The sequence below is a fragment of the Quercus suber genome, unplaced genomic scaffold (assembly GCF_002906115.3).
Source record: "Quercus suber isolate HL8 unplaced genomic scaffold, Cork oak 2.0 scaffold_935, whole genome shotgun sequence".
Lineage (NCBI taxonomy): Eukaryota > Viridiplantae > Streptophyta > Magnoliopsida > Fagales > Fagaceae > Quercus > Quercus suber.
The window spans coordinates 173,736-199,761 of NW_027070358.1; the positions used below are offsets into that span (position 1 = coordinate 173,736).

General features: G+C 35.4%; 1 protein-coding gene across 1 annotated transcript; it reads left to right on the forward strand.

Moving 5' to 3' along the window:
- Window positions 1-527: 527 nt before the first annotated feature.
- LOC112039863 (cytochrome b5) lies at window positions 528-5,223 on the forward strand. Its single transcript, XM_024072771.2, has 3 exons — window positions 528-718; window positions 4,598-4,664; window positions 4,771-5,223. Exons 1-3 carry the CDS (start codon window positions 632-634, stop codon window positions 5,019-5,021), a joined length of 405 nt encoding a protein of 134 aa, XP_023928539.1. The 5' UTR covers window positions 528-631; the 3' UTR covers window positions 5,022-5,223.
- The last annotated feature ends 20,803 nt before the right edge of the window (window positions 5,224-26,026 follow it).

The window sequence follows — 26,026 nt, forward strand, 5'->3', positions numbered from 1 at the left end:
ACTTTTAACACATATGTTAAATTTTATGCTAATTGAATGTTATTTTTATTTATTATATGATTCATGAACTTATTTTTTTTATGTATAATTATAGAGTACAAAAACTTATAATTTAAACAATTGATTGATAATATAGCTATTAATCTTTGTTTTTTTTTTTGGATTTTTTTGCAAATATGAAGAATATAAGGAAAAAATATAATTTATTAATAGATTTGTTGAAAATTACATCCAAAGTTGTAGTCTTAAACTTCAACCAAGTTTATTATAAGTCAAAATTTGTCATTTAATTTTAATCATAGTCATTTTTATTTAATTTTGAAAATTGATAGATTTATAATTTTCTATGGTTGGCAGAAGACAGCGCAGAAGCAGTAGCACATTGATTTTATTACAACAATTCAATTCACCAACCAATTAATTACTACAACAATAGGTGACTGAGAGTGACCCACCAAAGAGCAAAGGGGCAAAGGCGCCACCTAATCTCACCTACCCACACCCACAACCCAATCTAATTCATTGACTCCGGACTCCAGACGCTTTCCTACTAGTTTGGGTTCGGAAGCCCACACTGATTCTACGACAAAAAAAAACTCATCTCATCTGTTGTCTCTGATTGTATAAGCAAATGGGTGGTGACGGTAAAGTCTTCACTTTGGCTCAAGTCTCTGAGCACAACACCAACAAAGACTGTTGGCTTATTATCAATGGCAAAGTAATCCTCTTTACTCATTAATATATGTTTTATTTTTATATGCCTTCGCTTATCTTCTTTTTGTTTTTGCATGTGGGTATTTGTCAAATTTGCAATTTGGTTCTACTTATTTATGTTGATTTGATTTCCTTTTAAGATTTGTGTGTGTGTGTGTATGTGGGTTCTGTATTTAGATCTGTTCGGTTCTGTTGTTTCAAATGTAGTGGTCTCTGATTGCTTTCGTTATTGTCAATGACTTGATTTCACCAGATCTTTTATTTGCAAAATTTATCTAAGTTTCTAAATGGTTTGTTTGCTACTTGAAACTCAGTAGATTTGTTGGTCATGTTTCAACTCTTGGATGAAGCTGTTCAATTCCTTAGTTATATAGCACGCTCGCTTGGACCAGATTGGTTGAATTTGTGCTTACTGTTGTGAACCGGGAAAAACAAAATATAAATTGATAGTTTAGTTGATTTGAGATGACTAATCTCCTGAATGTTAAGAGAAAGAGAGACTTTTTTGGGTTTAATTTTGCTTAATTCTCATTAATTGCATTTAACGTACATGGATGAGATAACCTCATTAACAAATCCTAAAACATAAAAACTAATCCTATCCTAAAACGTAGGAATCATTTTGAATTCAAACAAATAACAATACTAATCTACTACTACTACTTTATTCATATAAAGATCTACCCCTAAGCATAAATTTAAATACTTCTAATTCAAATAACAATTTATCCTGCACATCATCTCGGGTCATAAAACTGGAATATTATGAGATTGGTTGAATTGGTGCTTATACTATCAAGATTTTATGTTAGTGGAATATTTTGGTAGTCAAATGTGCCCCTTTAAATCAATTTTCCACTTCTCTATGAGGGTCACGACTCAACAGAAATAATAGTTAGGCCCTGTGTAACAGTGTGAGTACAAAAACTAGCTAAAATAGGCACCGGTACTCTATTTTTCTGACTTCGAAAATCTGATATATATATATATTTTTTTTTACTGATCTTGATTCTTGACTTGACTGCCTTTGGTCTAACAGTGTAGCCAAATAAAGTGGGTTTTGAAGAGGCAATTTGGTTTTGGACTTGGTTTTTAATGGGTTATAATCGTTTACTAATTGAGCTGGACTGGAGGACAGGAATAACTTAAACCTCAAATTGTTAGTCATAAATCAGTGTAATATTGACATTTTTTTCCTAAGGGAGTAAATTTCTTCTTAATGATAAAATAGTGCATTTTAATAAAATGCAAGAAATGGAAAACGGTATATCTTGACTATCATTTACAAACTTCAGCTTAGGCTCACCAAAATTTGAGTAACAGGAATTTTGCCCCTTTTCCCACAATTAGGTGCTTTAAGGCCGCAGAGTCAAGTGAATAAGGAGGTTAAGCATGTACTTTCAGTTTCTCTTTTAGGAAAACTTCTTCTTCTTCTTCATTTTTTTTTTTTTTTGAAAACGTGGGTGTCTAGAGCTCTTTGAGCACCTGATCTCAAGGAGTGGCCTCAAGATGATGGCTAGAAGTTTTGAAACTAGGACCTCACCTAATGGATCTCATGAGACTTTGGGAATCACTAAACCAACCCCATGGGGTTCTCTTTTAGAAAAACTTGTGTTAGCTACACGTTATCTCCTGCATCACTCTGGTGGCCCCAGCTTCATGACTACTCTTTTGTGTGCCTCCCTTCTTTCTCTGTTACCATTGTCTCTGTGGTATCTACTGTGTTCTCTTTCAGTCAGAAATGGATTAAATGGTGAGTGATCTGCTTCTGAATCTCTGCCAAGCATGGGGTGTCAAGCACCATAACTGATGAGTGATCTGGAACCCATTCTAAGTAATTAATTGAGAAAGTCACCATGTTAAAATGATTTTTGGACCATCAGATTTGAAGAATTGCTTCATTTTCTTTTGAAAAGTTTATTCTTTGCATGTATTATTGCAACAAATGGTTCAGAATTTTATGATCTTTTTGGTATACCAATTAGGTAGATCTGTTGGGATCTAATTGTCTTGGGTTTAGTTGCATATACCAAGAAGTATGCTATAGATTAGGTCACTTGATCTGTTTTTATTTGATTTATGTTATGCTCCTTGATTGTTTTTCAGCTATGTTATGCAAACAAAGGTCTTGGCTAATTTGCTTTGTACATGACCCTATAAACCTCAACCAAGTGCTCATCATTCTTGTGCCAAACATATGAAACCTCATTTGTTGCTGCAGATAACACAACCTTAATCTCCATACAACAGTTTTTTTTCATTTTCCTTTCTTTTGTCAACGAGTGTGGTTGTCAGGAAAAAGAGGGGGGGGGGGGGGGGGGGGGGGGGAAGATTTTGTAGTGGAAGCATTAACAGTTTTGAAGATTGTCGCTAGTTCTATTTCCTTTATCGTGTGTTTGGATGAGGAAGTTTAATGTGGAATTTGGCCGAATCATAGAATTTTAATTTCTGTTGACTAAGTTTCTTTGTTTGGATGAAGCAGAGGAAGGAAATTCAAAATTCAGGGGGAACTTTTAGCTGGGATTTAAGGGCTTAAAATTCTGCCTATCTAGGTGTAATTTCTAAATTTCCTATAACGACATACTTTGACTTAACACTCAATTAATGATAACTATAAAAAATTTTGGGAAATAAGAATTTTTTTTTTCCTCACAACATGCCCCAATTCCTAGTTGAGACTCAAGAACCCAACATCATCTCTAATACCCACCAATCAAGAATTGTGATACAACCAAGAAATCGAAGTTTGATGTGAGAATCCCCTAGTTTCAGTGTCTCCACTGTCTTGCTCAGCTTCTCCAGTGTTGACACAATGCTCGATGATTTGCTGGAGGAGTTGAATATGACGTTGACGATGACGATGACCATGGAAGCGGATCTGGCAGCAGCAACTTGGGCATCCCAGGGCAAGCTTGAAGCGTTTCAGGGCAGAGATGGCAAGTTTGATGGCTGAGTTGACCATGAAGCTCAACGTGGGACACAGATCTGATTCTTTTTCTTCCTTCTCTCTCTCTCCCTTATGGCTTGTTTGGAAGTTTAGAGAGGGAGGAGAGTAGAGGGGAGTAGAGGGAAGGGAAGTAGTGGGGAGGAGAGTAGAGGTGAATGATTCACCTCCACCTTATTTGGATGTTTTTAAAATTAATAAGGGGGAAGAGAGTAATTAGCCCTTCCCCTTGTGTAATTTTGTTAATATAATAAGGGCAAATTAGGTAATTTACTTAATTAATAGTTTATGTACTCTAATCCCCCTTCAAATCTCTCCAATTTGAGGGAATTAAAATTGGGGGGTTAGAGGGAGTCCAAACCCCTCCAAACTCCTCCAAACCCCTCCCCCTCATTTTTTAAAAAACTTCCAAACAAGGTAATTGCATTACTCTCCCTCCCTCTACTTTACTCCCCCTCCTTTTTTAAACATCCAAACATGCCATTAATTTTTAATGCAGACCACCGATTATAATCAACTTTTCTAGAAGAGTGAGCTTTCAGATTAAAATATTAAGTCAGATATCAAAAGCACAGTCTAGCTTCCCTAGATTTTTTATTTTTTATTTATAAGCAGATAATAGGAGTGGGGAAGGTGAAGGTGAAGGTGAAGGTGAAGGTGAAGGTAGGATTTTAAATTTTAAGAGTACAGCCAAACAAGAAATTTGATAAATGATGAGATTTTAAATAATGGGATGTAAAATTATGTTATATTTAATAATACTTCATCCAAAAACACGGATATTGAACATGGGAATCAAGTATACTTTATGAAACTTTTGGATGCTTCAGGCCATAGTTGGAAACTCATGCCCCTAAAACAGATGAAATTTAACCCCCTAATTTAGTTGCTCAACTTCATATCATTTACTTCTTTGATGTCTTACTTTCCTGGTAATAGGTATATGATGTGACAAAATTCTTGGAAGATCATCCTGGTGGTGATGAGGTTTTGCTGTCAGCAACAGGTAGAACTTCAGATGACGTCCTTTTATTCAAGCAGTCTCTCTACTTGATTTTTTTTTGTTTATTATATTTTAAAAATTTGATGCCACCCTCATGTAACTTTTTCAGGGAAGGATGCAACTGATGATTTTGAGGATGTGGGTCATAGTGATAGTGCCAGAGAAATGATGAACGAGTACTATGTTGGAGAGATTGATTCTTCAACCATCCCCAAGAAGACTACATACAAGCCTCCAAAGCAGCCTCATTACAACCAGGACAAGACATCCGAGTTCATCATTAAACTCCTCCAATTCCTTGTTCCCCTTGCAATCTTGGGTTTGGCTGTTGGCGTCCGCTTTTACACCAAATCAGCCTAAAGCTGGATTGTGGTAACATAATTTGTACTTAGATTTCCTTGCAATTAAAGAACGCGAATTTGTCATCTGGTTATGTTGTTGTTGCAATGGAACCTGTGCTTCTCCTGTCATCCTTTCCTCCAAACTGTAATCTTCTGCCACTCATTTGTTTGGATATTTGTGATCTATAATTGATATATAATATACAATTTAGCTTGAAAAATACTCTCCTTGAAATTTGGTCAACGTTTTCATCACCTAAATTTAAAAAGTGATTCTATCATTCTCGAAAAGTTTAAAAAGTACCAATATTGTTATGCTATTTAAAGTTGTGTATGTGCTAGATGTGGTCTGTCATGTTAAGAGTATCCACAACCGAATTCTATATCCTATCTTATTTTACCACCTCAAAAAGTCACTTTATCAATTATACAATATAATTTTACAATTCTTCAACATTCCAACTTTTATATCTCAATCCTACTCATTAAAATAATATTTTTACATAATAAAATAATATATCTCACCATTTCTATTATCCAATACAACACATTATTTATTCATTATTTGTTCCTTCTCTCTCTTTCCTTCTGTCCAAGATCCACAATCAACACCACCGTTGCACACCACCGCCACCACCACCACCACCACCACCACCACATCGGCAACCCATAAACTATCGTCAACACAAAAAAAAAAAAAAAAAAAAAAACCCAGATAAAAGACCTGAGCCACGCCACTGCACCTACTGCCCTCCAACCATCAACACAACCACCACCACCACCACCCTATCCACCTATCAACACCGCAAAAAAAAAAAAAAAAAAAAAAAAAAGACTAAAATCACGCCGCTGCCCTCCGTCCATCAACACCACCACCACCACCCTATCCGACCAACAAAACCACAAAAAAAAAAAAAAAAAAAATCCAGAGAAAAGACCTGAGCCACCCCACTGCACCTACTGCTCTCCAACCATCAACACAACCACCACCACCCTATCCGCCTATCAACATCGCAAAAAAAAAAAAAAAAAAAAAAAAAAAAAAAAAAAAAAACCAGAGAAAAGACTAGAACCACGCCGCTGCCCTCCGACCATCAACACCACCACCACCACACCCTATCCGACCATCAAAACCACAAAAATAAAAAAAAAAAAAAAACCCCAGAGAATTGTAAGCGGATTCGCCGCTGAGAAAAAACCAAACCCACCAACGTCGAAGCTTGAAGGAAGCGGATTTGCCGCTGGGAAGCTTCGCCGAAGCTCGAAGGAAGCGAATTCGCCGAAGCTCGAAGGAAGCGGAGACCCACCCTCGAAAGAAGCGGAAACCCACCACCGATTTAGAACCTCACTGCCGATTTAGAGAGTTGCCGGAGAGAATGAAGATGCTGAGAAGAATCGGAGAGCAAGAAGAAGAACAGAGAGCAGAAAGAAAGAGAGAGAAGCAAGATAGAGAAATGAAAGAGGAAAAATGAGAGAAGAAAGAGAAAGGGCCGGGTAAATTAAAATAATGAGAGGAAGCATTAAAAAATATTTTTTTTTTTATACCATCTTACTACAGTACCATCTTACATTTGAGATGGTACTGTAGCAAAATCCCAAATTTTTTTTTGCATATAGGATTTAGCCTTCCCATTGCTGATGGGTTTTGGGGCTTAAATGCCAAATGTTCTTAACATTTGGCATTTACATACCCAAATGCGGATGTTCTAACAAGTTGATGTTAGGTTGGAATAATCTTAAAAATTAGGGTTCTTCCAAAGTATCTCTGGGTTACAGCTTCCACTTTAATCAGAATCGATTATTTCAAATATTTTAATAGTAGCCTGTTATTTGTATTCATGAAGGAATGATTGAGATCAAAACACTTCAAATGGGTAGTTATGGCCACAATGAGTACCCATACCCTTGAAAAACAAAGGTATTATAGAATATTCTTGGTGAGTTATAGATATCCAGTGGGTTTTGAAGTCACGATCTCTTCTTTCTTTTGTTTCGCTGGTTAAGAATGAAAGAGCACAGAAAATATGACCAATCAATGGCGCAGAGTTTCATTCTGCCACAAACATGATGGTCTCAAATGAGTAATTTTTAGGTAGTAATTTTTAGGTACTCTTACATCACGGATCTCTCACATTCATAGTAGGGTTTACTCGTTAAATTAATGGTAGAACCTATCACGAATGTAAGAGGAAGGAGCACAATTTCTCCATACTTCAGAAATGCCTTAGAATTTTCTATCTCAAACTGTGCAAATCTTCAAGTTTCATTTGGAGACTATTAATTTATCCAATTGTTCCATTTAATGGGTTCTACATGTGCTTTTTGTCTTAACTTTATTTCAAATAATATAAATTTTTTGCATTTTATAAATAAGTTTGTTTTTAGCTTTTTGCTTCACATTATGCATATAAGTTACCGAAATTAAGCAATTTTCAAATAGACATGCAATGTAGTTTGTGCTAATGTGTTTGTTTCAAACTTTTTTTTGTCTTTTTTGGGGTCTTCTTTGTTTCAAATTGAAATTGTGTAAATGTTATTCTCTCTCTATCTCAAATTATTACCAAAGAAAAGATGTCGGTCTTTATATATATATAAAAAAAGAAGTGGTGTCTCAGGAATCCTATGAACTGATTGGTGTCTTGGTCTGATGATAAAGAGCTATTAGTAGAAGTGAACACCATATGTTGAAACTCTTTCAAAAAAAAAAAAAAAAAAAAAAAAGAAATCCCGTGAACGTTATTGTGCTTGATTAAATTTGGGGGTTTTGGATTTGTGTCATACCTTAGACCATTGAGTTCAACACCCAAGTACCCCAATGGGAATAATGCCAATCAGTTCTTGTGCTATTCTTACAAACCTGTGTTTCATCAGTGACCTTATTTTTATTTTTCGGTTAAATCACAGTATTACATATGTATTTGATTTCTCAAATACAAATAAGATTTGATTTAGAAACAACTATTTTTTGGGAATATAAATTTTGGCCATACAATACGGCCTAGATCCAAGTGCATGCCTCGCTTGTCATTCAATGCCCGCAAGGCCGCAACAAAAACTGACTATGCTTTAGTTTTAGTTTCAACATTTCTCTTGTGGAGACTAAAATGGCAGTTTTAAATCTCTCTCTCCCTCTCTTTCATTGTTTAGGCATCATTAGAAGATAACATGTGGGCTTCTTAGCCATCTCAAAAATTCTCTGAAGATCACTTGTATCCTGTGAACCCTCAGCCACTTTTACAACACATTTCAACTTGATATTAAATACTTTGACTTACACATCTCTTTGCCCTAACTTTTTTCTTAATCATCTGTTGCACGATTCTTCTCCTTTCTTCTTTTCTTCTTTCTTCTTCTTCTTTTTTTTTTTGAACGAACGATAGAAAATTTTATTATAACCAAACTGAGCTTTTACAGGTAATGCCAAACTGATTTGTTTGGGCTTAGGGGGACTCTGTCCACATCACAGACATATCCCCATGGATTGCATTACATGAAACAAATGAAACAAGCACTAACCCTTTAGTGGTGTTGCTTAAATGTTACCCTGCCCTACGGCCATGAGAGCTTTGTACTCAGACGACAAACACGTGGCCCTCTCCAAGATAGACCGTGGCTCAAGTTATATGTGCTCAAAATAAAATTTGTTTCTTGAATTCCACATGGACCAAGCTGTGACTGCCCATCTGTCCAGGTCTTCACCTTCCAACACGTACTGTAAATGTTTAAAAAGAAGGAAGAAATCCTCAACCTCATTTCTACACTTCTGGATTCGGCCCCTGATCAGTGCCCAAACATTTCTTGCAAAAGGACAAGACCATAGTATATGCGTAACAGTTTCAGGCCCACTTTGACAGAGTTCGCATGTTGCTTGGAGTTGTATCTTCTTCCTGCGCAGGTTGTCCCTTGTTGGCAGACAATTACTGCAAGTTCTCCATAGGAATGTCCGAATCTTTGGTGGGACATTGAGCTTCCAGATTTTCCCCCAAGTTGCACAATGAGCTCGGGCCAAAGAGTGCTCTGGCCTTTCTTCTGTGTTCAGCCGTAGGGCTAACTGGTATGCTGATTTCACCGTGAACTTTTGGGATTTATTTGCAGTCCAGATCAGGGAGTCTTGTGAGTTCGTCTGATTGAGGGGGGTGGCTAGAATTTCTGTGCATGTCCTTGGGGTGGAGGTAGTAGCTATTTTACCTCGGTCCCATTGTCTTGTCCTCCAGTTTATTATGTCACACACTTTCATGTCTTCCACGGGTTCATGCAGAAAGGTTGGTGTGTTTGGTAGCCATTTGTGTGACACAACTCCAACCTGTTTGCCATCACCTACCCGCCAGGTTGATCCTTCCCAAATCAAATCCCTTGCTGCCAGAAGAGACCGCCAAACATAAGATGGGTTTGACCCCAATTCTGCCATCAAGAAGTTACAATTTGGAAAGTACTGTGTCTTGTACACCCTATAGAATAGTGAGTGATCTTGGTGGATAAGTCTCCATGCCTACTTAGCTAGCATTGCCAAATTGAATGCTGAAATGTCTCTAAAGCTCATTCCCTCCTTTTTCTTTTGTGTACACAATTTTTGCCAATTTATCCAATGGACTTTCCTCTCATCCTTCGTTTGACCCCACCAATAGTTGGCCAAAATCGAGTTGATCTTGTCACATATGGCCTTTGGTAGTTTGAATAAGCACATGGAGTAGGTTGGAATGGCTTAGGCCACAGTCTTGATCAGAATCTCTCTACCTGCTTCGGAAATGAGCTTCTCTTTCCACCCCATTACCCTTTTGGTTATTTTTTCTTGAAGCTCTTTAAAGGTGTTAACCTTGGACTTTCCGCTTGCCATTGGTAGCCCAAGGTATTTTTCACCATTTGACATAATTCTAGCACCTAGCATTTGTTGGATTGCTCTTCTCACCTCTGGCTTGGTATTTGTGCTAAGAAACAAAGATGTTTTTTGTCTATTAATTGCTTGGCATGAAGTTGCTTTGTAAGTTTCCAATAGATGGAGTAATCTTTGGCATTCCTCTACAATTGCCCAGTAGAATAGGAGGTTATCATCAACAAACAAGAGGTGAGAGATACATACCCCATGTTTACTAGATTTTATACCTCTTAGTGAGTGGTTCTCTTCAGCTTTTCTTATCAAGGCAGATAGACCTTCAGCACATAGCAGGAACAAGTACAGAGAGAGTGGATCCCCTTGTCTAAGACCTCTAGATAGTGAGATGAAGCCACGTGGTTCCCCATTGATTAGGATTGAATATGATGCAGTGGTGATTGTCTCCATTGCCAAAGTCACCCACCTATGTCAAAGCCTAGCTTCAGCATCATTTGTCGCAAGAAGCTCCATTCTACCTTATCATAGGCCTTGCTGATGTCGAGCTTGACAACCATTTGACCCATTTTGCCCTTACTTTTGTTTCTCATCCTGTGTAGCAACTCATATGCTACAGTAGTATTGTCAGTAATGAGCCAGTTAGGTACAAAAGCACTTTGGGCATCAGATATCACTAGGGGGAGTACATGTTTCAACCTATTGGCAAGTACTTTTGACACCACTCTAGAGATCACATTTGCCAAACTTATTGGCCTAAAATCAGACATGTATTTTGGATCATTATTTTTTGGGATTAATACAATATGGGTAAAATTCATCTTATGCAACATATGTCCAGAATTTAAAATTGAAAGAACTGCATCTGTGACATCTTGACCAACAATATGCCAAAATTTTTGAAAAAAATAAGGGTACATACCATCCGGTCCAAGAGATTTTAATGGGTGCATCTGGAAAAGGGCTTGCTTCACTTCCTCTGGAATGTACCTTGGGAGTAAGGTATTGTTCATTGCTGGGGCGACGAGGTGATCTACTGAGTTCAAGATGCCACTATTAACTTCGGACAGACCAATCTGAAGGGGGGGGGGGGGATTGGCTTCAAGTATGAGTGCTTGGGGGGGTTGTGAATTGGCTTCAAGTATGAGTGCTTGGTGGGGTTGTGATTCCATTGTGGTCTCTTTGGACACAAAGCAAAGGAGTGCAAAAAACCAAGAGATCCGTCATAGCAGGAGTTACCATACAGTGAATGGTTGAAGGCAAGGTACTGGGGAAGGGAGGAGAGTACTACAAAGAGGGGAGGTCCACCGAGGTAGACTCAAAAACTAGTAGTCTCGCTGGAGAAACCCAACGGACAGGGGGAACCGATTCAGACAGAGGACCCTAATGATGGCGTATTAAATGTAGGATTCAGTAATAGCCAAAACAGAGACAACGATGGGAATATTAACGCTCAAGAATTGAATGATACGAAGGCATTAATGAGCAGATTAAGTGGGCAAAATTTTCGAGTAGGATTTTCCAAAGCGAAAATATCATAACAGGGGGCGTTAATTGTGTGCATGGAAACGTTGACACCAATTTAACCACGAACCTGGTCAGTATCCCAGTTGTATATGTTGGGAGTAAAGACACCTCATCAGTAACAACTAAAATACCACATGAGCACTCACCTGACCAGGGAAAAAAAAAAAACAGCACTTGAGGGAAGAGGAAGCACGTGGAGTAGATTGGAGAGAACATAAACTCACACGACAACAAACCCTAGGGACTCTACTTCCTGCAGCTTAAAGAGAAGGAATTTGTATCATGAGGCTGAAACTGAGAAGACAAATTCGAAGGGGAAGCGAAACAAAACGTTGGTGGCTGCAAATGTTGACCAAGTCCAAATGGCGGAGGCTGTGGAGCAGCCCCACCGAGCACAATGATTCTTTTAAGTTGAAATTGCCGAGGGCTTGGGAATCAATGTGCAGTTGATGTACTCTCTCATCTTGTGAGGGAAAAATATCCCAAGGTGCTGTTCTTGATGGAAACAAAAAGAATAGTAGAAGAGATGTGGTGCATACAGGCAGAATTACCTTACCGATGTATGCTAGTAGTACCAAGTATAGAAAGGAGAGGTGGCTTGGCACTAATGTGGAAAGGGGATGTGAATCTGCATATACAAACCTACTCACCAAATCATGTTGATGTCATCATATTTCATGTCTCAAATCCCCCATGGAGATTGACTGGCTTCTATGGATGGCCAAAGGAACAACGAAAAAAAGGAGTCTTGGCAACTTCTTAAAGATTCTTCTCCTTAATTTATCAATAGTTAATTTTCAAAGCAATTTTTAAGGCCCATATTGGCAAATTACAACCTAAAATCTAGGGCTAAGCACTTTTCGAGTCGGGTTGGGTTAGTTTCATACCAGAGGTGGCTTGGCACTAATGTGGAAAGGGGATGTGAATCTGCATATACAAACCTACTCACCAAATCATGTTGATGTCATCATATTTCATGTCTCAAATCCCCCATGGAGATTGACTGGCTTCTATGGATGGCCAAAGGAACAACGAAAAAAAGGAGTCTTGGCAACTTCTTAAAGATTCTTCTCCTTAATTTATCAATAGTTAATTTTCAAAGCAATTTTTAAGGCCCATATTGGCAAATTACAACCTAAAATCTAGGGCTAAGCACTTTTCGAGTCGGGTTGGGTTAGTTTCATACCTGACCTGAAAACCAACCCAACGTAATGGGCCTGAACTCACTTTCACTCGAAACTTGAACATTCAGTTCGGGTTGAGTCTTGGGCAGGTCTGTCTCTTTTTCTTTTTTTTTTTTTTTAAATTTTTTTTTAATTTTTAAAATAATTTTTAGGGTATAATTCATTATTTCTTCCTTGAATGTAGTTGACAAAGTATGTTTCTTTCCTTAGACATCCATTTTAGGAATTTGAATCTTAAAAACCAATATGGAAAATATAGGGTTTTTAATGAGTTGTTTGTAAAATGATATTGAATTTTCATTAGGAAATTAAATAATCTCCTCAATTTAATTTCCTTCAAATGAGCAATCAAATTTCAAATTCAAAGTCCCTCAATAGGAAGAATTCTGATTATATCATTTTGTTAACTTCCTAATCTAGCACATTTCATTTAAACTTTGCCAAAGAGTTAAAGTTATCAACAACAACAACAAAAACAAAAACAAAAACAAAAAAAGAAAAAAGAAAAAAGAAAAAAGAAAAAAAGAAATTGAATTAATCAATATAAATTAATCAATCTCCTTTCAAGGTACAACAATGAGAGAGGGGAAGGAAAAGAGACTACAAAAGAATTCTCAATCAAGGATAAGTAGCTCTCTTTCTAAAAGGGGGTGTGTTGTAGAAACCTCTGTAGGGTTTTTCTCTGAATAGCCTCCTTACAATTTTGTGGCTAATGAGGGTATATAGAGTGTGGGTGAAGGGTATAAGAGTCACACTTAAAATTTTAGCTATCTGTGCATTTTGCAGGTTATCTCGCGAGTTGGTCAAGTCGTGAGATGAGTTGCGAAACTCACTGACTCTTCAGCTTTCGGCGTGTGCTCCTTATGTGACTTTCGCGGGTTGTACCACTCGCAAACCAAGTTGCGAGATCAACTTCTTGAGCAATCTCCACCAATTTAATACTAAACCCATTACAAATAAATCTCACAAAATATAAGGAAATAAATTAATGTAATTATAACACTTTTTGTCATGGAATAAAGCCAACATAAATGTTATGTAAAAAACCATAACTTAACAGTTGTTCTTGAATATATCCCTACTGAGCATCAGAATGTTGACATCTTACCGAACCTCTTGACAGAAGTAGATTTGAGTCTCTTCGTCAAGTGATTGGTGTTATCACATGCCCCTAGGTTTCTCTAAACCTTATGGTCCTCATGCTATATCTCTCACTTGTTTGGATCAAAATGTTTTTGCTTAGGATTTTATTTTTCTGCATTTCGTTCATGCATTTCATTCCGATTAGGATTTTTTTTTTTTTAATTTGTATAACACACCACCAAGTGTGTAATTAAGGTTGGCCAATAAAATTTACAACTCATGATTGTGTACCTTGTTTAGCTTTGATGAGCTATTCTTTACACTTTGCTAATTTGTGCTATGTAGTGCTTAATTGTGTGAGTTGTTTATAGTTTTTAAACAAACGATCTTAATTCTAATGTCACAAATTTTGATCGTAAGGACTAGAAAATCTTAGGAGAAAGGCATAAATAATCATCTCTCCACTGTTACTTGCCAATCATGAACACCTGTGTGCAAATTATAAAAGCCATGCTCAGTAAGGTGTAGCACTTGCATAGCAAGAATAAATGATGTGTTATTCTCAAAAGAATAAAAATATGCAACTAGGGTATTATTTTGTATCTCCTATATGCCTATGCATGATATCTTTGATTGTGATCAAAAGAAAAAATAAAAACAAAACAAAAGAAAAAGAAAAAGCAAAAAGAAAAAAAATGCTTTTACATGATTGCAAGCGTGTTTTCTAGGAGATGTGAGAATTATATGATGTATCTCTTTAGATGATAGTCACTTTCAAACCAATGTGATTGATGATGTATAAAATTTGTTTGATTACTATCTACATGTCACCTATTTTGTGCTTTGTACACTTACTAGTTGCGTACACTACATGCAAATCTATGCTAAACTCAGTACATATTAATTGTGTGTTAACTAATATGGTCATCTGAAATTACTCACTGTGTGATGTTTAGTACATTTTCTTTGGGTTGGGTAAAAATTTGAAGAAAAAATTTCCAAAAACTTGAGTGGAATATGTTTTTGAAAACTTCTGAAATCGTTTGTATGCATTTCATGTCATCAAAACTGGTTTTCAGTTGATTTTTTTTTTTTTTTTTTTTGCAAAAATTTCCAATTTTTTCAAGTTTTCGATTAATCAAACTTGTTTCTCGACCAATCGAAAAAGTTAAATTTTTTAGGCCAAAACTCTCTGCCTCCCTTGATTCCTATTTGATTCCAACTCGATTAGTTGAAATCTGTTTAACTGCCCCTTTGATCACTACTTGAATCTTCTCGATCGATTGAAATTCAAATTTTTCAAATTTTTAAGGGTTTGACAGTTCAGTTTTGTCCTTCTCTTCGATTGCTCTAGATCCCTCTTCTTTGAACAAAATTTTTTTTGGTCCTTTTCCGAGTCAAAAGCTTCAAGGTTTTCTTCTACACTCTATGTATGACTCTTTTACCCCTTCTTTTGATTATTTTACAAGCATTCATGCATAATCATTCAAATTTCAATTTTTTGAAATGTGTAGATTTTGGGGTTTTTGATATTTTTGAGTGTTTTTTTATTCATAATGATCAATGGTTTTTGTGTATGCATGTTGTTCACATGATTTCTTATGCTTTGATTTCAAAATTTTCATGATTTGTGAAAATTTTCAAAATTAGGATTCATGTGTTCTTGAGGAAATTGGGGCTTTTATTCAATTGGGTATAATTGCCAAAAATTGAGCATTGTTATTGATTGATTGATTGTTTATAGCTTGTTTACACTTGTTGTGATAATCAATTTGTCAATTTGAGTGTTGTTGAAAAATTGGGGTTTTTGTTCATCAACAATTAGGAATTTTTCATAAAACTTTAGTTTTATGGTCCATTTTTCAAAATTGTAAAAAAAAAAAAAAAAAAAATTGAACAATTAAATGCATTAGCTCTTGCATCATTGGAGTCTATGCATCATGCATCATATAGATTTTGAAGACTGCTTATACATTGTGCTTAATCTCTCTCTAATGCGGTATGCCCATGGTTTTGTGTTTCCTCTCTCTTTAGATCTTAGTCATGGCTCCTAAGAATGCTAGGAAGTTTAAAACCAAAGTCAAAATTCAAGGGAAGGAAATTGGTTAATTTATATTGTGTTTCCAAATAGAATCGGGTCAATCACTGTTTGGATTATAAATTTGCATCCTAAAAAATCAATTTGGAAAATGTAGAGACTTTAATGAGGTGACCAAAGATAAGATATTTACATTGAAATTAAGCACTGTCATTAACCTTTTAAGGTTTAATTCAAATTTGAAAGGAAAATAAAACATGGAAAGAATAAAATATGTTTGGGTCTTAAATGAGAAGATTTGGTCAAGGTTTTAATTTGGAAAAGGAATTAAGCAGGTGTGGGCGCAACGGGGGGAGTAGGCCTTGGCCAAGTGGACCGTGGTGGAGAAAAGAAAAGGAGGCCCCACCTAGTTTAGGTCTAGGAACCATATATATAGCGTCCTTACGTGGAAGGACTGATCTTACTACTAGAGTATGGGTTCAGAGTTTAGGTATGGGGATGGGAAGGTGTTAGGGACCCAAACTCACCTGACCTATGGGTCGGCTTCTACTCATTGTGTCTTATGTCTTAATTTCATTAAAGACATGTTCAATATAGCATCCTAAACTCATAACTCATTGCCCTAGTGTTGGCCTAAACCTTACGATTTTAAATTTTTTTAAGTTTTAATTTGAAATTCCTACAAAAATAACTAAGGTTGTCTTTGGATGGCAACATCTGGATTTGGATATCAAATTAATGGATTATTTAAAATGCCATGATTTGAAATCCATTGATTTTAAAATTCCTTGTCTAGGTCTTTTTATGCAATGAAAGATTTGAAATTCCATTGTTTGGATACCTAAATTTAGATTCGGATTTAAGATCATGAAATATTTTTTCCAGTTATTATTTTTCTTACGCTCTGTTTGTTTCGATGGAAAGCCTTGCATAAAGATAGTTTTCTGTATTTTCCAATATTTGGTATCATTAGAAAGATAGTTAAAGGAAAACTATCTTTAGTTAACATAAAAATTATGACTTATTTTTAACTTTATCATACAGCAAGTTAAATAAGGGAAGTTAGGAGATTATTTTTCAACTCATTTAAGATTGCTACCAAACATAGGAAAATGAGATATTATTATAGAAAAATTCTTTTTGAAAAATGACTCATTTTCTAGAAAACATCATTGCTGAAACAAACAAAGCGTTAAACCTTCTACACGAGGTAATGAAAAAACCATTAATAACCCAATTGACAAGATGATGACTAAAAATCTGTCATCATAGCCAACTAAAAAAATGTCTTGCCAACTATTGACAACTAAGATTGTTCTATCATTACATTGGGCTGTACTAACACACATCTGACTATGTTTTTGTCACACGCAGTGGCTCCCTTATTTTTTTCCTCACATTTGATGGTTTTATTGTCACATTAGATAGTATCAACATCACATTTGACCATACTTTTGTCATATTTGGTGGTATCCTTATTTTTTTTCCTCACATTTAACAATTCCATCATCACATTAGGCAATATCAATATCACATATGACTGAACTTTTGCTACATTTGATAGCTCCCTTATCTTTTTTCTTATATTTGATAGTTTCATTGTCATATTAGGCAGTACTAATATCACATTTGATTGTACTTGTGTCAGTTTCTTAATTTTAGATTTCGAATAAGTTGATTTTATTCTTAATATTAAATTTAAAATTATTTTTTTATGGGTTTTAAGTTGTGTTATATTCTATAAAAAAAAAAATTCACATTATGCATATATGTGTATAATTAGATTAAAAAAAAAAAAAAATCCTAAATAGTAAAATTTTAAGGACAAAGTTTAGTTACAAAGTTTCATTGTCATATACGTGCATGCATATAGTTTAACAATTAGATTATCTTCAAAACTTTTTTTGTTTTACATAAAAATAAATATTAGAATTCAATTAAAAAAAAGTTTCAAAAAAATTAAAAGAAAGTTTCATTATTTATTATAAATTATTTTATACTATATTATAATATTTTGTTTTTAGGAACAACTTGGACTTGCAAAATATGAATTTATCATATAACTAAAACAGAAGAGCTCAATGTAAAAACCTCACCATCTTCGGAGTAGAGAGCGACTGGAATTGAAATACTCTGTTTCTCTTTTTTGTGGGTCTTGCTTAGGGTTTTGTTTAGTAGTAGTCATGACTTTGGAAGAGAATAAGTTGACAGAGAAGAAGTGTAGAGACCAAAAAGACAGAAGCTTAGAGAGAGAGAGAGAGAGAGAGAGAGAGTAATTTGTAAGGATTTTTTTTTCTTTGTTTATAGTAACAAGTATTCTCACAAATTAAATTAATGGTCAAAATTAAAACAAAACTAATTTAATGGTTTAGATTTAGGTGGGTACCATACCCCCCCCCCCCCAACAATGGGAGTACGATAGAATAACCCTATTATTTAATTTAACTTTATGAAACTTCTATCATGCTTTGTTTTTTTCCCTAGCGACTGCCTTGAACCTAACCTATTTTAAGCTAATCCATTTCCATTTCACTCACTATTGATAGTAGAGGTCATTGTTTCTTTAGTCACGGATTGTTACAATTTAAGATTTTAGGAACAAAGTGCCATGTTTCTTTATTTATTTTAATCTTTCCAAACAGAAAATCCATTTATTGGATGATAAAGTACATTAATAACCATAACAATAACATTAAAATGCGATAAAGTTGGTCCAAATTAGCTAAACTTATGGCAAAATCTTTTATTGCTCCACTCTAGCCCTATTGCACTAAATCATAACAATCACAATAATTACAAATGCATTCCACCATAACAATGCAATCCTCAACTTTTTCTCCTCCTTGTAGTGTACGACTAACTCATCTTGATCAACTTTATCTTTATCAATCTTCTGCATGTTTTCTTGTAGTCGACATATTACTTTGTTCAAACCAACAAAGAATGCCTTGTTCAGACCTCCCAGTCTTTTTCCTGGTGAATCTTAGAACTTTCTTTCCCGACAATCAACAAACTAGTAGGTAACACAGTATAACCAATGGAACTCAAATAATTGAACTCAAACAACTATTTAATAATGGGGTTTAGTATGTAACTGAACATCACACTCATTTCTCTAGTTTAAAAAGATATTCATATATTTTTATAGTATAAAAAACTTAGCAGAACTCAAAACCCAAGTAATGACTAAGCAATAAAATTCTCATTCATGTAGCACATATCCTTTTTCTTATGGAACTCAAATAAAGAGAGAGACTGCATCACATTAGTTCTCTAACTATCCAATAGGGTAGAATGGATACCACGAACGGGTAGGCAGAAAATCATTAAAACCATCCAAGGAAACATAACGGCAATTCTCTAAAATGGTTCAAAGAAACGTAAAAATATAATCTATAATACATATACTAATCATACATCTCCATCATATCAATAGAATTATAATGTATACTTGTGTTTGAAAATTTTGTGTGTTATCTATCCCAACCCAACATAGTCAAACATAAAATCTGAAAGTTCAAAAAGCGTGTAAAACACCTTTGAACGTTTAGACCCCAAATTACAAAAAATCAATTCAAGTTTATTATCAAACAATTAATGTGCGGAACATGAACATAAGCCAAACACAGAATTGATAAACAATCTAAGCCAATTATAATCACATCCACAACAGAAAATAAAAGGTAAAGATAAAGGAAGAGAGATGCAAACACAAGGACAACACGCGATATGTTATCGAAGAGGAAACCGAAGCCCTTGGTGTAAAACCTCTCCGCCGCCCTCCAAGCGGTAAATAATCCACTAAAGAATGTAGTTGGGATACATAAATAGCAGAAGACCCTCCAAGCCTAATCTACCCAGTGTACCTAAGCCCTCCAAGCTTCTTGCTCCAACGAAGTTGTGCCGAACCTATTTCTTCTTTAACTTATCGGATTCCACTACTAAACCATAGCATCAACCAATAGTCATTGGTCCCTTTTGAACTGCTTCCCTTAGCACCAAATGTACCTTCTCACAGACATGGGTGTGATGAGAAAAAGATTTGGTTAATAGCCTCTCAAGGATGTATCAATGGAGAGGAAGAGAGTAGAGAAATTTGTAGAGTCTCTTAGTGAAGATTGGGGATGAGGCAATCTTGTTTTTCTCTAGGGTTTCTCTCACAAAATTCTCTCTGGAAGCTCTCTTGATTTCGTGGATATAAGGGTCTATATATAGTGGTGTGTGTTTGGAATACGAAGAGTCAGTTTTTGCCAAACAGGGTAAGTTGGCGGCTTGAACTCACGGCTTGTCCAAGTTACGAGTTCAAGTCGCGAGGTAACGGCCTAGCCAGCCTAGGACTTTTTTCCTGTAGTGCGACAGCTAGTGTGACCCTTCACCTTCCCGCATGCTTCTCACGTGCACAGCATTTGGCGGCTTGCAAGTCGGGAGTCCTAGCCGCGAGTCTTTGCTTCTTTGCACAAGGATGAGCAATTCTTCACATTCTCTTCACATACTACTCTTACAAGAATCCCACCTAAATACAGGGTTACTAAATGCTAAATTACAAGCAAATTGGCACGAAATAAAGCCAACAAGATGGTTGATAAATTTCAACCCTACAAAATCAACTTATGCCCCTAGCCAGCAATTTAAAATGAACAACAGTAAGTCCCTTACGCAACACAATAATTGGGATAATTTATCAAGCATATTGTGAGAGACCGGAACTTTAGGTGCCCTAAAAAAGAAGAAGAAGAGATTTTTGAGTGCTTTTTCAGGACATCTCTCTTTTTGGGTAAGTGGTGTGGAGTTGCCACTTATTTTTTATACTAAAAAATAAGAAAATAATTAAATACAACTTTACATGACTGAATTGTTCCATTCTCATTGATTGAATAAAAATAAATAAATAAATACAAACTTGATAGATTGAGTATTACGGCTTTGGGTCCTAGTTACAAACTCCAAAAAATACATGGCTTTTTGTCCTAGTTACAATCTATCCAAAAATAAAAACAAAGATAAATCCTAGGTCTACCTATCCAAAGACAGTAATTCGGAGGTTAGCTTACAGAATGAGAAGGTGTTAGGCACCCATTCAGCCCAGACAGAGCCTGGTCTTCTAGACTCTCATGACCAATGTACCCCTTTATGCATGATATATTGCATACATGAGACACTCAACCAAACTAAGTCACATAAATCTATTTATAAATGTGTCCTATTCTTTTAAGAAAAATTCAAATATGTTTTTGTGAATAAAAAAAATGTGATTTGATTTGTTAGTAAAAAAAACTAGATCTGTTTTGGTATAGGTAAAAAATTGGTTTTCGGTTTTTATGTAAAAAGAATCAGATATGTTTTGTAAGTTAGAAAATCTAGATTTGTAAAGAACTAGAAAAATCAGATCTATTTTTTTATGTAAAATAAGAAAAAGATTTTTTAGAAGAGGACTACACTCATAAAATAAACCTATGCTACTTACATCAACCACACTCATAAAATAAACCTATGCTACTTACGTCAAACAAAACATCACTACTTATGACTTCCATTTTTTATTTCAAAATCTGCTGTGCTTTTAAAAAAAATTCAGTTCTGTATCTAAGGAAGAAACAAATCTATTTTTATGTTAAAAAAAATCAGATCTACATCTAAGGAAGATATAGATTAGTTTTTTTGTGTTAAAAAAATTCAGATCTGCATCTAAGAAAGATACAGATCAGTTTTTGTATTAGAAAAAATTCATATTTGCATCTAAGGAAGATACATATCAGTTTTTGTATTAGAAAAATTCAAATTTGCATCTAAGGAAGATATAGATCTATTTTTGGTTTTGAAAAAAATGTGATAATGTGCAAATTTTTGAAACTCAAAAGGTAAATCATGACATCAAAAGCATTATAAACATATTTCAACAAAAATATTAACAACACATGGCATGAACATTAGAAATTGAAACTAAAAGAATATCTACATCATGCATCATCAAAATAAAAGAAAACAGAAAAAAGGGTAAAGAAAAACCACCTCTTGTATTGGCGTACTCTTCTTCTTGAGGGAATATTTTAGGGTTCAAAGAAATTTGTTCAATTATCTTTGAAACTTAAAATACCTTACTTACAAAAAAGAAATTCTAAGAGCATGAAAAAGTGTTGATTTTTGAGAGACCTCTTCTATTTATAGAGGCTGGGTGGCTCGAAAAAATAGTTAAATGATCAAAACATGAACTGAGACGTGTCCTTATCTCTAAAAAATTGAAAAGGATTTGTTTTAACCTAATCCAAGTGCCCTCGGGCCAAGGCCCGAGTTTGTGCCAATCGACACTCCAAAAGTGCTGAATGGCCCTTTTGGGTGCCTGTCTCATGTTTGACTTTTGGTTCGTTTTGGACTCATTTTTCAGGTTTTTTGAGCTGGGACTTGCACTTAGATGCGTTCTTAATCCATATTAAAAAAATTAAACTCTTTTTCTGATAATTCAAGTCTTTTCAGCAATGATTATCTTATAGATAAATACTCCAAAAAGTCTTGATTATCCACACTTTTGTAGTTATCTGATTATCCCCTTTATTCTCATGTAAGCAAGCCTATTTTTGACACTCACTAACAACCAATCACAAAATTATTTAATTAATTTTAATCGTCTAGCCAATCATAAGTAATTTAAATTAATCATGTGTGGTTGGTTCTACATACGCATAATGCATGCTGACTATGCAAACTTGATCATGTGATATCTTTTAATTTGAAGGTCCGATTTGAAAATTGGGCATACCATCACGACCATTAGAATCTCAAAATCTTTTTTATGATATGGAATGAATGAATTAATGCATGTAAGCAACCATGAATTTTGGGTATATGATTGGTCATTCTAGTCATCTTTATTGATTAAATTATGGGTGCAAAATCGAGTATCTACAGAATGCCCCTCATTGACAGAGCTTGTAAAGCGAATGTCAATGTAAAATAAAGACACTAATTTTAGCAGCCATGATTTAATTGAGGTTGATTTTTCAAAGATTACCTAGCCTTAGAACCTAAAACTTTGGAGCATAGAACTAGTACCTTGCTATTTGACAAAAATGAAAATTGTGAATACTTGACCTACTTGATAATTGATGAATTTTGAAATGATTCTTGATAATTGAGGTGACTAAGAGGCTTATGGTGGGTTGATCAAGGGGCTTCTCTACCTTGATTTGAATGGAAGTTATCTAAGGGGCTTCTCTACCTTGGAACCTTGGCTATGTTGACCAAGGGGCTTTTCTACCTCGATCTTGATGAAAGGTAACCAAGGGGTTTTTCTACCTCGAAACCGGACTGTTGAAATGTCAATCAAAGAGCTTCTTTACTTTGACCTGATGAAAGGTAACCAAGGGGATCCTCTACCTCAGAGCCGGAGCTGTGGCAACTAAGGGGCCTCTATCTACCTTGGAATTGGACTGTTGAAATGTCAATCAAAGGGCTTCTCTACTTTGACCTGATGAAAGGTAACCAAGGGAATCCTTTACCTCGGAACCAAAGCTGTGGCAACCAAGGGGCTTTTCTACCTCGATCTTCATGAAAGGTAACCAAGGGGTTTCTCTACCTCAGAATCGGATTGTTGAAATGTCGATCAAATGGCTTCTCTATTTTGACTAGAATGGCTGAAATGTTGATCAAAGGGCTTCTCTACTTTGAAACTTAGAATTTGAAACTTGGGACTTGAAGTTGAAAATTGGACATTTGGAATTAAGAGTTTGAAATTTAAAATTGAAATTTGAAATTAAGAGTTGAAACTAGGAATTGAGAATTTGAAATTTGGAATTGAGAGTTGAAATTTGAAATTGAGAGTTGAAATTTTTTCCCCTGAAGAAAAATTGTATCTTTGTCCTTGATTCTTTCCAAGAATTTTTTTTCAATGTCACACAAATTTTCTTTTCTTGAAATTGATATCCCCTGTTTTTTTTTTTTTTTTTTTTTTTTTTTATTTATTTAAAATCACTCATCCTGCACAATCTTTTCCTTAAAAGAAAGAAAGAAAAGAAAAGAAGATTCTTTTTTTTTTTTTTTTGGAGTTGACTCAACAACTTAGGATTTTAAAGCAAGGGGTGGCCAAATTTCGGCCCCTCATTCTTTGTCTTTTCCTTTTTTTTTTCTTTGCTTTTCTTTCTTCCTTCCTCTTTCTTCCACCATTGTCACTATTCACCTCTTTCTTCCACTTGAATTTTCTCCTTCACTACACCATTTCTTCTCTAAAAAAACACTTTCCTAAGTTTCTCCACTTCTCTTCACTCATCCTCCTCAATATTTTTTCAGATCTTTGTGTCCTTGGCCTTTTTTGCTTCATTCCCATTTTGTGAAACCCATTTCCAAACTTCCCTTCTCTTTGCACTACAATGGCATCATCTTCCAAAGGACCTTCTTTCCTTACTTTTCATGGGAAAAAAAATACCATCCATCACTTGAAAGGAATGATGAAGAGGGGCTCCTTCAAGACCCCAAAACCCATGCTCCACATTCCCACATGGACTTCAAGGTGAGGTTTTTTTTTTTTTTTTTTTTTTTTTTTTTTTTTTTGGGGGGGTGGGGGAATTTGTTGTGTTCATGCTTAATTGAGAGTTTGATGTTGAGACATTGTCATTTTGTTGTTGTGTACTCTTTTTTTTTTTTTTTTTGACATGGTGCAATCTTGAACAATGTTGGTGGCTCATGGAATTTTGGTTACAACAAGCTTTTGTTGAGCATGAAATTTTGGTTATGGAAATATCATTGTTGGGTATGTGATGTTGGATATGTGATGAATTTTGTGGTTGTGATTTTGGTCATAGGAAATTTTTGTGGTTGTGATTTTTGGTTATGGGAAATTTTTGTGGTTGTGATTTCAATTATGGAAAATTTTTGTGGTTGTGATTTTGGTTATGAGAATTTTTTTGTTGGCATGGGATTTTTTTGACATCTTGATGATGGGTCAAACTTTGTTTTGCAGAATCTCAAAAGCCAAGGTAGCTTTCAAATGCTAAAAGGCCCATGAGAAATACTATCTCTAGATATCAAGAACATTATTAATGAGACGGGCTTCGAATCTTTTTTTCGAGGCTTTATTGAATCAGGAGACTCATGAGTACAAGGATCTCAGTTGCTCCTTGCTTTGTCAGAATAGTTTTGGGATACCACATGTACTTTCCATTTCCCAAGCATTGGTGAAGTAATGTTGATACCTTATGATTTCTCTGTCATCACCAGCTTGAGATTGGATGGTGAAAGAATCAAGGTTAATGATTTCCTTACTCTGAAAGAGATTAAGAGACTTTTAGGTGTAGTAGTGCCTTCAAAGTTGAAGAGAAAAAAATGTCTTTTTGATGTGGCTGTATGAAAATATTGAGAGCTGTAAAACTGTGGCTATGAATACTCATTTGTTCATGCTCCTCTTTATTGGGATTTTCTTGTGTCTAGACTTGGGCAGTACTATGAGTTTGTGCTATCTGTGGAGTTTGGGAGATATTGGCTAGATCAAGAATTATGATTGGGGTGGCATGGCCTACGCGACCCTCTTGCACTTGATGAACCAACTTTCTCGGCGTAGCCTCTCAAGCTTAGGTGGTGCTCCATTTGTTTGGTAGGTGTGGTTTGGAATTTTTGCAATGTGTGGGTTTGGTTTTGAAAATTGCTTTGGCTATGTCATATTGATGTGTGTGGATTTTTTCAGGTTTGGATGTATGAATATTTTGGGGTTGGTCCTCGAGTTCAAGAGGAGGTTGATGGTATCTATCATAGATTTCTCTGTTGGTTTCCCACATACCATTTGTCAACGCCTTCCAAGCATTCTTTGGAAGTTTGGCGTATGTTGATTAACAATTTAACTGTTGTTGATGTGAGTTTTTTTTTTTTTTTCTTTTTTTTTTTGGGAATTTTGTGTTTAAGGGTTTTTGTGGTTTGGTTGTGGTTTTGCCTTCTTTTCATTCTAGGTTCTTTGTGATTTTCAAATGTCTTTGAATGATTGGGTTGGATGTGAGGAGTATGTCGAGTGTGAGTGGGCTCTAGAATTGAATGGTCGCCAGGTGTTGTTTGAGTGTGGCCATGGGAGGTAGTGGTTTCTTGGTGATCGGGCGTTGCCTCAGGGTCAACATGTGTACCCTCCCACAACAATTCTGGTTTCTCCTTGTCCCTCTATTCGGTTTGCTGATCTGTTGACTGATGAAGAGATTGCTCGTGCTCAGATTGGCCATGTTGTTTCAGGGATACCCGAAGTTTATTCTAAATTTATTCAAACTCAATTGCAAGGTTGTTTGGCCAGCATTCTTGTTGCCTTGATATCTCTCTTTATTTTTGATGTTGAGTTGCATTTCACCTTGTATGCTCCTTTCTCATATTTCCTCCTTATGACAATGTCTGCATGTTGCATT